The 17,469-nt window shown below is 41.9% G+C and overlaps 1 protein-coding gene across 1 annotated transcript in view; it reads left to right on the top strand.

The window, feature by feature from the left end:
• Positions 1–14,657, top strand: part of LOC135216542 (uncharacterized) — a 19,873-nt gene extending 5,216 nt beyond the window's left edge. The window contains exons 2-6 of the mRNA XM_064251916.1: positions 1,457–1,908; positions 11,801–11,949; positions 12,362–12,521; positions 12,967–13,137; positions 13,226–14,657. Coding sequence (XP_064107986.1) covers positions 1,457–1,908; positions 11,801–11,949; positions 12,362–12,521; positions 12,967–13,137; positions 13,226–13,280 — 987 coding nt within the window. The 3' untranslated portion in view covers positions 13,281–14,657. The remainder of the gene's footprint in view (positions 1–1,456; positions 1,909–11,800; positions 11,950–12,361; positions 12,522–12,966; positions 13,138–13,225) is intronic.
• The last annotated feature ends 2,812 nt before the right edge of the window (positions 14,658–17,469 follow it).

Genomic DNA, 17,469 nt, shown 5'->3' with positions numbered 1-17,469 from the left:
CTTGCCGAAACAAAGATAAACTAACATAAATGCAAGAGAATGTCAGAGGTGAAACTCGAACATGTACTCTCTTTTTACAAAGACAATTTAATAAATCATGATTATTATGAATTTCATAGTCCATTTTGGGTTTTAAAAAACCAAAACTTTGTTATTTATCATAAATGAAGATCTCTTTGCTCAAAGATAGCCTTGGGCACAGTGTGACGTGTGCTGTCAGGCAAGAAGAGGCCGTTACTAAGCAACCCTCCCCTCTCTCTTCACTAACTACGCGTATATTTTATATTCTGTAATAATGCTTGAGCGATTTTTCTTCGTCTGTATGTTAGCGAGATGTTTTCCTTGTCTTTTCCTCATTGGCATGATGAACTTCTTGCCGAAACATACATAAAGATACGTAACAGCAAGCGAATGTCACGAGGTGAAACTCGAACCTGTAATCTACTTGAAGTCTATGGTCCAACTGATTCATGATTGAACCAGATACTCGCTTCTTGCGAGCCACGGAATCTCTACAGATGCCATTTCTCACAATTTCTTTGCCAATAATTATCAAAATTTACGATAACAGAAGAAATATTGCATTTTCTTGTACGGATGAATGTTTTAGGCTTATTGAGTATGTTTACTAATTACCTGTAACTACGAAAGTAAGATGGAATTTTTGACGAAATGTTTCGTATAGAATTCTCAATTGCATATGAAGCTCCATGAATTTTTTCATGACTTTGCATTTTTCGCCCTATACCACTGTATATAGGGGTTCCGGCCGGCCCCCCTTAACCTTCTGTTACGGTTTTCTTTCTCTCATCCTTTCTCGCTCTTACTGGGTCTTAGAGTAAACGTTAGCCCCGTTTCTTTGTGTTTTCATTCTCATTACCTCTGTTTAGGTTATGTCCTGCTTCTATTCCCCTGGTTTTACTTTGTCTTATAATTTGTGTATGTATCAATGTTTTAATGTGCCTTTTGTCAGGTAATTTTCATGAGTGAGAAAGTAAACAGTCGTACACAAACATTCTCTCTCTCTCTCTCTCTCTCTCTCTCTCTCTCTCTCTCTCTCTCTCTCTCTGTTTTTTAGCTCGTAATTCGAAAAATGAACGAGAAAATATATTTCGTACTTCTATAGCATTAATTAAATACTTTTAAGTTTCTAATTCTGTCCTAATGATAAATGTAGGCACATCTACCAGTACTGGCAAATAGTTAAGCAGGAGAGAGAGGAGAGAGAGAGAGGAGAGAGCAGAGAAGAGCGAGAGAGAGAGAGAGGAGAGAGAGCAAGAGAGAGAGAGGAGAAGAGAGAGAGAGAGAGGGGGGGGGGTGGGGGACGGAATAGGAAGGACATTAAAATACCTGGAAATGAATATCCCTGTAATCCGATAATTATAGCCACAGGGTTGGCTCAAAAACATTCAAAGGTCTGTCACGCATGTGTAAAGTTGTTTTGGAAATTTGGCAGACAGGTCTCCTCGTAGTGTATAGTGTTGCTGATGAAGGAGGTTGTGTTGTTTATGCACTGGCCAGACTTGTGAGACCCTTGCGAAATACCAACCATGTAAATGTTGATATACAGGTGACAGCCAGTCTCTTAGATATAAAGGAGCTTCTGAAATGGATCAAATTTCATGGGTTTCACTTGAGAAAATTTTGTGTTGAAAAGGGAATGATGCTCATCAGCACTTGTAATGCAAAAGATTATCTCTCGGCACTAAAGTACCTGCCAAAGCTCGAGAAAAATGCCTATGAAGGAGTGGTTTCAGTGCATATAGATAAGAAGACTCCGAGAACTGACACCATTCTTCACGAACTTGCAAGAAATGAGTTCACGGTTGTCCTAGACCTTTACCACGACTTCAAGAACCCTATGGCACCAACAACATCCACCGACATGCTAAACGTCCTCTTCGAAAAGTAAGGAAACCCTTCATATATACACATCTTGTAAAAATATGCAAAACTGATATTCTAAAAATGGTTCTATTATAGGAAAAGCCCAAAATGAAAAGAACCTGTTATTATAAAGATGATGGTCCCAACTTCCCTTGGCATTAATTCAGTTTATTCTTATGTTGAAATGAAAGAACTATGAATCCAAAGACAGGTAGGATATATTCCCAAGAGATAATAATCCAATGAAAGGCCTGAAACGTATGCTCCGGGGATGGCGTTGCAAGATGAGGTTAGGCAGCTTAGGTTCTTTAGCCAAAATCCTCTAGATGGTGGAAGAGACATTACCATAGGAGGTCTGATGCTACAACACTCTCTAGTTCGACCCCTCAATTTATTAGCTATTGCCATTAATTCTATGCCTCTACTTCTTAAAGAAACCTGTATTGTTTGCTGCAGATGTCGAGGAGCAATTATACCCCTTATTCAACTCTTGCACATCTTACAAAGCCAAAGATGCTTACTTAACTTGGCCACCAGCATAGCAACACAATGACTGTTGTCATGCCACAGCCTCTTGCTTGAAATGTATCAACTCCTGGAATTGCTTAGCTCTTCAACTTTTTCAATTCCCCTTTCATCCTCCAATCATTTATTTTTACTGTGTTGGCTAATCTACAGAAAACCAGTGTAGATGATATAGGTGGCTGTTGTCTGCATAAAAGAATGAATTTTCTTTAGGTAATGGTTTCACTCATTTAGCATTATATGTATACATAATAGATATAAATGCACAAACAGATTTTGGAATTTATATTCATAGGTGATTTGCTCCACGGGAATTGAAGAAAGTTGTTCAAGTTGCTCTACCGTTTTACCTCCACCGACCCTTTTCAACAGCTTTTATTGACTTGAACAACTTTCTTCAATTTCCCTGTGGAGCAAATAACATATTCTAGCATCTTCATGAAACAGAAGATTAAAAGTATATATATATACATATTATGTATGATTATGATAACTTCAGCAGGTGATTCATTTATCACACATTACCATAGGTGAAAAATAAGAGACAGGGTATAGGTCCTGATTGGTTTCAACTTTGTTTCCAAGCCACTGGCAAAATACTGATACATAGTATAAGAATCTCTCTACACACACACACACACACACACACACACACACACACACACACACACACACACACACTCTCTCTCTCTCTCTCTCTCTCTCTCTCTCTCTCTCTCTCTCTCTCTCTCTCTCTCTCTACAGAGACAGTATTGATGAACATACACAACCATTTGAGACTGCAGATCCTTCTACAGGTGGGTGTCAAGGCATGAGTGTCCTTCAAATTTGGCTGAAATTCACAATATACTCTCAAGGGATAATACTGATAAATGTACTGACCATAGAAGACTACAAATCCACTCCTGACAGGTGTCAGGGAGGCGGGGCTGGAAATCTCTTTAGCACTGCTGCCTCTATTTCCATTCATCTCTACTGCCTACTAGATTCAATGATGTTCCTTTCCAATGCATTATTAGAATACACAATCCTTTTTGCCCCTTCCCAGTTGATGGCATGATAGTTCTCACTAACATGTACAAAAATACCATTGTTTTTTTCCCAGCAATTATTATTCAGCACATATATCACACATTTTTTACGCTGTTCTCTTCTTTTTCCATGCTTTACCCGTTTGGCCAATATAAAAGTTGACACAAGACTTACATGGAGTTTTATAACACATATCCTTTATTATTGTCAGGGAAGTTCTTGATAAGTGTATTTTTTCATTGTTTTATTGTTCTTAAGTTAAGTATATCTTAGTTTAACCAGACCACTGAGCTAATTAACAGCTCTCTCCCATGGGCTCTTAAATGCAGTCCATTAAGCAACAACATTCTTAAGAAGAGGGATATCTTTCATATAATTCTTTTAGGCTTTGATACAAAGTCTTTTTTGCTGCTTCTAATGCATTGTTTAATGCACTGTGAGAATATCACAGTTTCTTGTCCGTATTCCTAATTTTATCTATTTCCTCATCTATATATTCGGGCCTACACACAAGTAATGCTTTTAAAAACAAAGATGTAATCACTGACATGTTAATTAACCGTGTTGCTTTGTACAGAATAGAAATGTACACCGAAAGAAATATTAGTAGGTTTTCTGTAAACACTGTATTTAAACCCATTACTATTACTTCGCATGAGGGCATCCAAAAAGGGTAGTCACCCATCATTTTCCATTGCCATAAAGCTAATTGATTTAACTTGTCAAAAAAAATTATTTATATCTTCGTTCTCTGGCCATACACAAATGATGTTGTCAACATACCTGAACCATATTATATTGCGTGGAATTAGGTTGTTTAATATTTTATTTAAATAAAAGATTCCATATAGAAGTTACTTAGCACTGGGGACAGAAGGTTTCCTATCGCCAAACCAAAATTGTGTGAGTAAAATTTGCCATTAAGTTAAGATTTACATTCTTTCACAAGAATGTAAATCTTAATTTGTTCATGAAACTTACCTGTCAGATATATATATAGCTGTATTCTCCGACGTCCGACAGAATTTCAAAACTCCCGGCACACGCAGTGAGCGGCCAGGTGGTTAGTACCCATTCCCGCCGCTGGGAGGCGGATATCAGGAATCATTCCCATTTTCTATTCAGATTTTTCTCTGTCGCCGGTCGGTAAACAACTGTTTACAGACCTCCGCCTAGGATTTTGAAACTTCTTGTGCTAACTTAAGTATTCTGATTGACTTTTGGTTTTGATTTGGCTTGTTGGCTTGACATACGTGATAGTGGATTTGATTTGGATTTGGCTTTGACTTTTCTTTGATTACGATGTCTGGATCTAGCTCTGCTAGCTTCAGGGTGTGTAAGGTGCATGAATGTAAGGTGAGGTTGCCGAAAGCTTCGGTAGACCCTCATTCAGTGTGCTCGAAATGTCGTAGTCATGTATGTATGTTGAATGATAGATGCATCGAGTGTGAGCAATTGACTGAAATTGAATGGAAGGCATATGATTCTTACGTGAGAAAGCTTGAGCGTGATAGAATCAGGAGGTGTTTCCTCTAGGGAGTGCTTCTGTGAGTAGAAGTCAAGGTAGAATTGTATCTCCATTAAATCCTCCTGTAGATGTAATTCAACCTGATCCTGTTGTATTGCCTCCGAATAATCAGGAAGTGTCTGCAGAAGGAAGCGTATATATTACGATCATGGAGTCGATTCGCGCCTTGGAATCTAAAGTGATTGCTCTACAGTCAAATGTGAATTGTGATAAAAGTGTTAGTGCATCTATGTTGTGGAAGGGGGGGTCAGATCGGTCCCATAATGCCTCTAGGCCTAGGCCCCTGCCGGACTACCCCAGGCCTTAGGGAGCAGGGCAAGCCGAAAGCCGAAGGAGGGTTACGGGATCCTAATGACCGGTCTGACGTCCCTTCGGCAGAAACTGAGGACGAATCTCAGGCTGCCTGGTGTTCGTGCACGGGCCACGAAACTAAAGAGTGCTTCTCTTCTTCCGAGACTTCCTCTCCTCGCCGAGGTTGGGACGCTCGAAGACCTCTCAGGGGAGAGCGGCCAGGGGCGCAAGGGTGTCGCACAAAGCGGCCGTCGCCTTGTCGCCCTCATTAAGAGAGGTTCAGAGAAGAGGACGCTTCACGTCCTTCTGATCATTACGTAGATTCATCACCTGAAGATTTTGAAGCTTTTCCGCCACAGAAAAGGAACAAGACTTCATCAGGGGAGGACTCTTTCGAGCGTCCAAGTCGCTCTAAGCATGTTCCTTAGTTGAAGGAAAGGGCATCCCCTCGCCCATCTTCCTCGCACAGGATGAGTCCTTCTCCTGATCGAGAACTTTCCCCTTCAAGGAAAATGCTTTGGAAATGCAGACACAGTTAGCCTCCTTTTTTTGAGAGAAAGGAGGCAGAAACTAGTCATCGAAGGAAGGATAGGTGGCTGCCTGTTAAGAGGACTAGGCAGTCGGCTCCTCCTCCCGCGTTTTCGGCCTTTGAGTCTCCTCCTAGTAGCCGACGCATTAGAGAACGTGATTACGTTCCTCATGAAAGGGCGTCTAGGAGAGACGAATTTGACAGAGACGTGAGTTGTCGCACAGGCGGCTGGCGTCTTTGTCAAAAGGATCAATATCGGAAGTTCAAGCTTTGCATGTTGATGATCACGCTCGGCGTCTTAAGCAACGAAGCGCTTACCAGGACGCTCGAGAAGACACTTTTCAAGACGCTGCGGAACGCTCGCCAGGACGCTCCAGCTGACGCTGTTCAGACGCACGGCGTCCATACAATCATGACGCTCAGCAAGACGCTCGAGCTGACGCTGTTCAGGACGCACGGCGTCCTACACATCAGGACGCTCTGCAGGACGCTTCTCAGAACGCGCGGCGCCTTGCATATCGGGATGCTTTCCAGGACGATCAACAGTTGAGTCCGAAGCGTCAGGATGTTTCTCGTGTTAAAGTGTCGAAGTCATCGCGATCTTTGAAGGGCGCTGATGACCGAGAGAAGGATTCGTCTAGTGATCGCTGCCCTACTGATGATGACGAACCAAATGCGTCAGCGTCGTCAGACTATAAGACGTTGACGGATTTACTTAAGAAATTGTTCCCAGAATAATTTCAAAGCGCCCGTTCCTTGCTCTCCGCCTTCACATTTGCCTCATCGAAGGCCAGGAAGGCCCCTGGCTTCGTTAAGATGGCCACTTCGCTCTCTGCGAAGAAGAGCGTTTAAGAGAGTCAGGATTGGATGGATTCAAGGAAAGGTAAAGGGAAGACTTCGTTTGCACTTCCTCCATCTAGAACTGAAAGGGAGAGCTGGGATCTGGTACGAAACAGAAGAAGCAGGATTGAAAGCACTGTCTTCTTCTCAAGGAGATTTCGCCAATTTGGTGGACGCTCCAAGGAGGTCTTATTTGTCATCGGCTAAGGTTTCCTGGACAAATGACTGAGACTGATCATCACCTCAAGGGGTTATTTAAGACGCTAGAGGTGTTTAACTTTTTAGATTGGTGCCTCGGGGCTTTGGATGTACAATCGAGGAGTCAAGACTCGATTTCGCTGGAAGAGCTTTCGAGTGTATTAGCTTGTATGGATAGAGCAGTAAGGGATGGCTCTGATGAGTTAGCATCTCATTTTGCTACAGGTCTGCTAAAGAAGAGAGCTCTCTATTGTAGCTTTGCGGCGAAAGCAGTTTCTCCCGCTCAGAAAGCGGAGTTATTATTCGCCCCCTTCTCTACGCACCTATTTCCGCAGTCCATGATTAAGGATCTGTCGGTAAACTTGCAAGAAAAAGCAACAAGGGACCTCTTGACTCAATCTTCCAGACGACTACTCCTCAGGCTTCTAACTTCAACAGCTCCAGCACCCAAGAAGAAATTTAAGCCCTTTCGTGGAGCACCTTCCTCTAGAGGTTCTTCGAGAGGAAGGGGGTCCTTCAGAGGTAAGATCTCTTCTATCAAGAAAGGAAAAAATTGACGTTTCTGCCCTTCAGGCACCTGTAGGTGTGAGACTCACCTTATTTGCTCAGGCATGGAGGACGATAGGGGCGGACACCTGGACCCTAGATGTGATCGAGAGAGGATACAAGATCCCTTTCCTCTCTGCGCCTCCTTTGAGCACGAAGCGATAAGACCTGTCGCCCGCATACCAGTCAGAGAAGCAACAGATCTTACTCGACCTTCTAGATCAAATGTTGGAAAAGAAGGCCGTAGAAGTGGAAGTCCTGATTGCTGGAATTCCCCAGGCTTCTACAACAGGTTATTCCTGGTTCCGAAGCAGTCTGGGGGATGGAGACCGTCCTAGACGTCAGCAGACTGAACATTTTTGTAAAGAAAGAAAAATTCAGGATGGAAACTTCTCAGTCTGTGCTAGGGGCCTTGAGACCAGGGGATTGGATGGTGTCATGACCTTCAAGACGCTTATTTCCACGTCCCGATCCATCCCCAATCAAGGAAGTTCCTGAGGTTCGTCTTAAAAGGGCAGGTCTTCCAGTTCAGGGCTCTGTGCTTCGGTCTGAGTACGGCGCCGATGGTTTTTAATTTCCTCATGCGGAATGTGGCGAAAATGGCTTCACCTATCGAAGATAAGAGTCTCGCTCTACCTGGACGACTGGCTAAATCAAGTCGCCTTCGAAGTCAAGGTGCCTGGAGGACCTTCAGACGACATTACAGCTGCACGAAGGCCCTGGGCCTTATAGTAAATTAAAGAGAAGTCCCATCTGATCCCCACGCAGTCCAATCGTGTATCTGGGGATTCAGATGGATTCAGCGGCTTTTCAAGCTTTTCCATCAAAGGAACGTCAGCAGAGATGCTTTAGAGAAAGTGTTAGCCCTTCTTAGGGAAAGAAACATGCTCGGGAAGGAATGGATGAGTCTGCTGGGAACCATTTCTTCGCTGGAGAAGTTTGTTTCCCTGGGGAGGTTGCACCTCAGGCCACTCCAGTTTTTTGCATGGCAGAAAAACTGGAAAGACAAGAATCTAGACTCGACTTTATCTCAAAAGCGGTCAAGGATCATCTGAAGTGGTGGCAAGATCTGACCAAACTCTCGGAAGGGATGTCCCTCAACGCTTTTGAGCCCCGACCTAGTGTTGTTCTCAGACGCCTCCATGGTGGGCTGGGGAGCAACACTAGGAAAGGAGGAAGTGTCAGGCCTCTGGAGAGGGGAACAGAGGTCCTGGCACATAAACTTAAAAGAATTGGAGGCTATTCGGTTGGCTCTTCAGTTCTTCGAAGAACGATTGGTGGGCCGAGTTGTCCAGATCAACTCGGACAAACACTACGGCTCTCGCTTACATAAAAAAGCAGGGGGGGACACACTCTCGATCACTGTTCGTGATAGCGAGACATCCTTCTATGGGCGAAAGCTCGAAACATAGTGATCCTGACAAGGTTCATTTCAGGAATTCAAAATGTTCGAGCGGATCTTTTAAGCCGTCGACATCAGATGCTTCCCACAGAATGGACCCTACATCTAGAAGTTTGTCAAGAGCTATGGAAGTTGTGGGGAGGCCGCTAGTCGACCTCTTCGCGACCTCGAAAACGAAGAGGCTTCCGATTTATTGCTCTCCAGTTCTCGACCCGGAAGCAATAGCGGTAGATGCCATCCTATGGGACTGGACGGGGATGGATGTGTACGCCTTTCCCCCGTTCAAACTCTTAGGAGAGGTAACAAGGAAGTTTGCGGCGTCGCCAGGAGCGAGAATGACGCTGATCGCCCCTTTTGGCCCTCAAGCGATTGGTTCACGGAGGTCATGTCTCTTCTGGTAGACTTCCCGAGAACCCTGCCAGAGAGAGTCGATCTTCTCAAACAGCCCCACTTCGAAAGGTACCACGGAAACCTCTCCGCTCTGAGTCTGACTGTGTTTCAGACTATCAAGAAGTTGGCCAGAGCGAGAGGTTTTTCAAGATCAGTGGCAGAGGCTATTGCCAATGCGAGAAGAGCTTCCTCTCGAGCAGTTTATCAGTCGAACGTGGCTGTCTTCAGGAGATGGTGTAGGAAGAAAGGTATTTCCTCCTCCACGACCTCTGTGAACCAAATCGCTGAGTTTCTCCTGCATTTGAGAAATGTGGACAAACTAGCAGTGCCCACAATAAAAGGATACAAGAGTATGCTGTCAGCTGTCTTTCGCCACAGAGGATTAGACCTGACAAATGATAAAGATCTTCACGATCTTTGAGATCGTTTGAGACAACCAAAGTACTACAACCGAAGGTTCCATCATGGAACCTTGATGTAGTTCTAAGGTTCTTGATGTCGGCTCCCTTTGAACCTCTGCATGCTGCCTCATTGAGAGACACTACTAGAAAGGCGATTTTCCTAACTGCTCTTGCACGGCAAAGAGGGTTAGTGAAATTCAGGCAATTAGTAAGATGTGGGTTTCAGAGGGACAGGGCACGTTGCAGTGTGCTCCTTGGATCCTAATTTCTTAGCGAAGAATGAGAACCCATCTAACCCCTGCCAAAAACCTTTGAAATCAAGGGGTTAACAGAGTTCATCGGACAAGAGCCAGAGAGTAGTCCTGTGCCCTGTCAGGGCTCTCAAATTTTACATGCAAAAGACCAAAGATTGTCGGGGTCCTTCGAGAAACTTATGGTGTTCTGTTAAGAGACCCGACTTTCCTATGTCGAAGAATGCACTGGCATTCTTTTTACGGAGCACCATCAGGGAGGCCCATGCGTCCTGCTCGGATGGTGAATATGAAGCTTTTGAAAATAAAAGCCCATGAAGTGAGAGCTGTTGCGACTTCAATGGCATTTCGAAAGAAATATGGCACTTAATGATATCATTAGCGCTACTTTTTGGCGAAGTAACTCTGTGTTTGCTTCACATTACCTGCGGGATGTGAAGACGGCATATGAGAACTGCGAGTCGCTAGGACCATACATATCCGCAGAAATGGTGTTGGGGGCAGGGAGCAGCACAAATACTATCCTATAGAAAAGGGTAGGTGTGCTTTTTAATTTTGGTGTTGGTTTATGGTTGAAGGGTTGGTTGCTTGAGGCGCTTTCCCTTTCTTTAGCCTAGAAGTTATGGGACTAACTTCGATAGGTTAGGTCAGGTGGTGGTTTTTAACTTCGTTGCCCTCACAGTATGGTCAATATGGTCTAGTCACATTGTGGTCACGCCCCCGTTGACAGATCATCTAGAGCGCACCAACTACCTTGTTGGCAACTCTAGTAAAGCAAAAGCAGACTTCGGTGGCAGTAATCAAGAAGTCAGCTATGCTAACAGGTAAGGAATCAAGATGTCAATCATCTGCACTTGAGGTGTTTCCTAAATCCTTCTATTCTGTCCCTTCCCACCTCCAATGGTGGGATTCAGCTATATATATATCTGACAGGTAAGTTTCATGAACAAAATGTTATTGTTATGATACAATAAAGTTTGTTCATACTTACCTGGCAGATATATATAATTAAAGTACCCACCCACCTCCCCTCAGGGGACAGTGGTATGAAAAATCTGAATAGAAAATGGGAATGATTCCTGATATCCGCCTCCCAGCGGCGGGAATGGGTACTAACCACCTGGCCGCTCACTGCTTGTGCCGGGAGTTTTGAAATTCTGTCGGACGTCGGAGAATACAGCTATATATATATCTGCCAGGTAAGTATGAACAAACTTTATTGTATCATAACAATAACATTTTAATATAATTTAAATTAAGATTTACAAGAATGTAAATCTTAATTTAAATCTTAATTTAAATCTTATTTCACAATTACATATGTATCTGGTAATTAAAAATGACCAATAGATTCTATATATAATATATATATTTCACCCTAAAAAGCAATAAAAGTAATTTTCAACATGGCTACAGATGAAAGGCAACAGATTTTTAGCCTTCATGTGGTCAGGTCAGCAATGTGACCTCGTTGGAATTATGGTAACCTGAGTTCATTTCCCGCTACCGGACATTGTAATTGTCTTCATATTTCTTGAACTTGGATCTCTAGGCTTTGTAGTGACAATCGTATCCAAACAAAACGCGAAGAATTCGAGAAGTTGAGAAGGCATATTGGCTATTACAATCATATATGTAATTGGTAAAAAGTGTCCAATAGATTAACACTCACACACACACACACACACACACACACACACACACACACACACACACACACACACACACACACACATATATACATACAGCTGTTTACCCCAAGAGGGAGTTGCTACTCAAAAATTACAAGACAAAGATCACTGATACTTTTATACTCTGAATATTGAAATTTTGATGAACACCCTGTGCAAAAAACTCTCACCTTTCTAGCTGTTTATACACCTATGCAAAGACCTCATCAGGAAAGAGGGGACATTGTTCAGAATCAAACGAAATGCAATTCATTCACCAGTTCTGTTAACCTGCTTCTATCGCCAACAGGTGTCGAGTAGAGAAGTATGTTGGGAGGATGGCAGGTGACCTGAGGCTTCCCAAGACTCTGAAGACATTGTGGGCAAGTGTTCCTGATACTTCTGCCTGCATTCAGCTCCAGAACTTTCTCAGGGGTGTACACTGGTTAAATTCTTTGTGTGAGTGCATAGCCTATCTATTTAGCTATATGGTGCATTGACGTCGGAATTTATTTCCTCGCTGGATGAGTGGTTTTTGCGCTCGGCTGCCAATCCGGTGGTCCGAAGTTCGATTCCCAGCTCTGCCAACGTGGAAGCAGAGGAGTTTATTTCTGGTGATAGAAATTCATTTCTCGATATAATAGGTTCGGATCCCACAATAAGCTGTAGGTCCCGTTGCTAGGTAACCAATTGGTTCCTAGCCACGTAAAAATATCTAATCCTTCGGGCCAGCCCTAGGAGAGCTGTTAATCAGCTCAGTGGTCTGGTAAAACTAAGATATACTTAACTTAACGTATGGAATTAAAATTTGAAAACGGTTCTTCAAATTGAAATGAACTTGTTCTCACTTTGTATTTTATTTTCTTTCCAGGTGTCTGTACAAACCTTAATTTGGATCCAGAGATTAAGCCATTACCAGGCCATTTCCTGACAGACAGTTTCTGCCTCTACATCCCTGGGGTGACCTCCGTTGAGGATATTCTGAAAGCTACTGAAATTGCCATAAAGATCATGCCCACCACATTATTCCTGTATGTAGTTGTTGGTTTAACTCTGCTACCAAATCCAGAGGTGATATAACCAATTATCTAAATTCTTGGGTTTTATACTATAACTGCTATGCAAGACCTTCTGTTGCCTTGGGTTTGTTGTTCTTTTACATTTTTTTTCATATCTATTTCGAATAACGGTAGCACACAGTGCATATTTATTTTTGTTTTATACAACAATGTTATTCAATGACCAACAAACTCAATGTAGATTTGACCTCTTCCAGCACGGGGTTAACCTCTTCCTCATCATAACTGACACATAAGTTTACACAAAGATGAAACCTTTATAGAAGCTTCAAAATGGTAGTTGACATCCCTTGGTCCAAGACTCGTCTTCTTGCCTTTTCCTGTTTTACCGCAGCATTGTTAAGTGTACTACAGTTTCTCCAGTTATCAGGCTAACTCTACTTTTACCTCCCAACAGAGGGCCGGACTATCTCCTGTTCCCACAGCTGAACCTGACGCAAGACGAAGAGGTAAACTGCTTCGTTTCCAATATGGAACGCCTGTGTGATATATACTCAATCATCCTTCCTAAGTCACTCAAGCAATCACAGAAATTCATTAAAAAATGTCAGAGTCTCGATATTGAATGGTAAGTATACCTCTGTCTCACTAGCATTATTGCTTTAACAAAGAAATATGTTTCTGACTCTTACTGATGAAACCATTGTTTATTCCAGGGAACTGCCTCGTTATTTAGGACCTAGTACCATTCCAAATCTGGACTCATGGTGAAATGACAGTGCCAACTAAGAAGTGCCTGGCGCTGTAGTGTCAGCTGTTCTCGAAGATGACCAGACCAAATCCATAGGTCCCGTCCACATGGTCGAGCTTTGCCCGACGAACTTTGTTCGATGTGACGTCAGCAGCGGGAAAAGTCAGAACCTTATCTGCTGTTTCTCTGCTTCTGACGTCACATCGAACAGAGTTCGTCAGACAAAGCTCGGCCGTGTGGACGGGCCTTTAGAGCACCGTCACTTGAATTCCCGCCATGTTTTTCCAAGTAGGGCCCTGTTTTTATTCGTCCTATGGCTGTGACAACAACAAAACGTGATTATCCAGAAAAGAGCTTCTTCAGATTTCCTAAGGACAAAGAACAGTAGGCAAATAGCTATAGATGGGCGTATATGGATTGTAACATGCAGCTGATCATCCGTGAATGTAACACCCATGTTAAAAGTTATCGTTTTTGTTAAATGTATTAAGGCAATGCTAGTGGAAACTATGATCCATCAGGGAACCTTTTGGTGCCCAAAGCAAAGAGCTTTGTTTCTTGTTTATATCCCAGTCCAGCACAATGTTTTTAAAGTACAACGTGAATTGATGAGATATGTATACGTGTAATCAATGGCATTTATCCCTTAGGAAGTGCCAAGAATGTAAGTTAATAGTCATAGGTTAACATACTTGGTACGAAAATATAGATTATGCTGACCAATTTCGCATATTCATAGAAAGAGTTGATGAGATTTTTGTAACCAGAACAGCTACACTTATAAGTTCCTCGGGGATGTTGACAGAACCGATTGATTTATATCAGCATCTTATTCCCTCTGCTGTAGAACATGTAGCTAATCCTTAGTATTTAATGTCTATTGTCACAATACCTGCGATGCAGACTTCATTATTATTCTAAATTTGAAACCCGGCATTTATTAAAATGCCAGGGTAAAAGCGTAACAGGAAAGCCAAAATTCTCATGTATCAGTAATATAGCGTAGGTCAGAGCTGGTCAGAGTCGATTGCGGCCGCTTGTTTGGTCGATCACCGTTCCCCCACAATCCTGTATATTCAAACAAAAACACAAGCATATATATATATTTTTTTCCCAAGTAATATGTGATTATGTAGTATGGTCGGTCATAAAAGAGTTTAAGTCTTTAGAGCAGATCTCGGAGTCCAAAAGTCTGGCCAGCACTGGCCTAGGTGATACATGTAGTACACGTGCATGTACACTGTTTTACTACGTGAAACTGACCTGATAGCCTATATGCCATGCATTACTTATAAGCACTTCCAGAGTTTATGTCGTTATGTACCGTGTATATATATATTGTCAATAAAAATTGTTTAAGCATACATACCTTATTTTAATGCAGGTTCTAAACTGTATATGATTCAACAAAAAAGACCTTATCTCTAAGTAATTTCTCTCCAAAAAATGCAAGTGCAAAAAGAGACAACTTGATAATTGCAGAGCTTTCACATATGTAAAAGCAACATAAATTTATAAAAAGTTCACAGAAGATGCTCTGTGAAATGGGCACTTAGGGGAGGGAGGGATGGAGGATTTCGTTCCCACTCCTGTGACCCGAGTCTGGTCACTTGACTGGTAAAGGCCTCTAATACTAAAATTTATATATTTAATAGTTCATTTATCTATCATATCAAGCATAACAGATAATAACCTGAGCAATACATTGTAAAACGTAGCGTGGTCAACAAATGACTATTTTGAATAAAACAAAGAGCTTGTTAACACATTTAATTTGAAAATAATATTGAGATGATATATATTTCTTCATTATTCATTGATAATTATATATGTGATACATATATATAGCTGTATAGAACAGTAAAAATATTGTAAATATTTACTGCATAGATATTCTGCTGCTCTCTGTGTAAGCTGCGATGCTAAAATTAATATGGGATCTTACTGACAAACCACTAAGTGACGGTGCTCTATGAATTGCCCTGAGATGACTTTCTGTTTCTCCAGTTCAAAGCTTTATACCTTGGCACATGATAGCTCAGCATTGGAAGAGAACTTTGGGTAATATGACGACACCTCAAAATCCATAAGATGGTTGATGATATGTTTTGCCATGGGAGATGACCCTGGATAATGATACACTTAGCTAATGAAGATGACTTTGGTTGATGATATGTTTTGCTATGGAAGATGACCCTGGATAATGATACACTTAGCTAATGAAGATGACTTTGGTGATGATTTTATGTTTTGCCTATGGACGATGACCCTGGATAATGATACACTAGACTAATGGAAGATGACTTTGGTTGATGATATGTTTTGCCATGGAAGATGACCCTGGATAATGATACACTTAGCTAATGAAGATGACTTTGGTTGATGATTATGTTTTGCCATGGAAGATGACCCTGGTTAATGATACACTTAGCTAATGAAGATGACTTTGGTTGATGTGTGTGCCATGGAAGATGACCCTGGATATGACAACCTTAGCTAATGAAGATGACTTTGGTTGATGATATGTTTTGCCATGGAAGATGACCCCGGATAATGATACACTTAGCTAATGAAGATGACTTTGGTTGATGATATGTTTTGCCATGGAAGATGACCCCGGATAATGATACACCTAGCTAATGAAGATGACTTTGGTTGATGATATGTTTTGCCATGGAAGATGACCCTGGATAATGATACACTTAGCTAATGAAGATGACTTTGGTTGATATGTTTTGCCATGGAAGATGACCCCGGATAATGATACACTTAGCTAATGAAGATGACTTTGGTTGATGATTATGTTTTGCCATGGAAGATGACCCTGGATAATGATACACTTAGCTAATGAAGATGACTTTGGTTGATATGTTTTGCCATGGAAGATGACCCTGGATAATGATACACTTAGCTAATGAAGATGACTTTGGTTGATGATATGTTTTGCCATGGAAGATGACCCTGGATAATGATACACTTAGCTAATGAAGATGACTTTAGTTGGGTTTAGCTCCGGCAGATGACTTTGAATCATGATATGTTTAGCTATCCTAGGACCGCTGGTTATCTTGGAATCTTAACTATGAGGAATTCATACCATTTACTTGGGAGAAGACTCTCTCAGAGACCTTTTCCAAGTGGGTACAAGTTACTCAGATGGGAATGATTGGTCTGTTAGTGAAAATGTCATCCTCTGTGCTTGAAGAAGAGCTCTAGCTAGTTCTTGGTAATGAGCATCACTTAAAGGTCCTTGGTGAACACCGTACAAGGAATACTTGATTGATAACAATAGCTGATCCTTAGTGAATGGTGTTTTATTAATCTTTGACGACTATTAACGTTAAAGCCTGTCCATACGAGCGGGCTCCAGGGTTGATGGGCAAATTCTGGCGGGCTTACCCGTGGATGTTGTCCACACTGGTGAGGCGATAGAGAGGTGGGCGTGTCCGACGATGCCAGTAGTGTGTTCAGTGCAGTACGATAAACATGGTGCCTACTGCAAAGAAGAAGATATTGTGTAGCATGATAATAGCTTCGTGTGTAATGAAAAAGAAGAGAATATGGTGCAAAGAATGGCTCAGTAAAAGAAATGTAGTATATGGTTAACGTACGTCTGCCAGGGTCGAAGCTCAAGCCATCGGGCACCACCATGGTGATTTTGCTACAAGACCCATCGGGCAATTTGACGGTTTGCCTGTCAGGTGTGCCCATTAGAGGGGAGGTCCGCCGAACAGGCGCAGTCATGTGGACAGGCCTTTACTGATCCTTGTGAATAATCCTTAAATAATTCTAGATGATTTATATTAGCATTAACTGGTCGTTTGGGAAGGATGAGATTATACACTTTTCAAGAGGACAAAATCATTCCATAAATTAATCATCGTTGATTAATTGTCCAGGCTGATCATCGGGAATTATCATTATTATACATACGGATCCATTGCTGAAAATAGACACCGTAAAATAGTCGCTGACCAGTAACAAAATTAGACATTCATTAAAGCAACATCAACTATTTAGAAGATTAATAACCAAGAGATCAGTAATGGAAATCCGTGGGGATCAGTTGTACTAAGTAATCTTAAGCAATCTTTGGTGATTATGGACATTTATTTTATTCTTTCGAGTTATAATATCGGCTTATCCTCGGTAAATCATTACAGCAGGATCCCTGATTTTAAAAAATCATTCTAACTTATCCTTAGGAAT

This window comes from Macrobrachium nipponense, chromosome 6 (genome assembly GCF_015104395.2).
Source record: "Macrobrachium nipponense isolate FS-2020 chromosome 6, ASM1510439v2, whole genome shotgun sequence".
NCBI lineage: Eukaryota > Metazoa > Arthropoda > Malacostraca > Decapoda > Palaemonidae > Macrobrachium > Macrobrachium nipponense.
The sequence above is the reverse complement of the archived record's forward strand: the minus strand, read 5'-3'. Positions and strand labels throughout refer to the sequence as shown.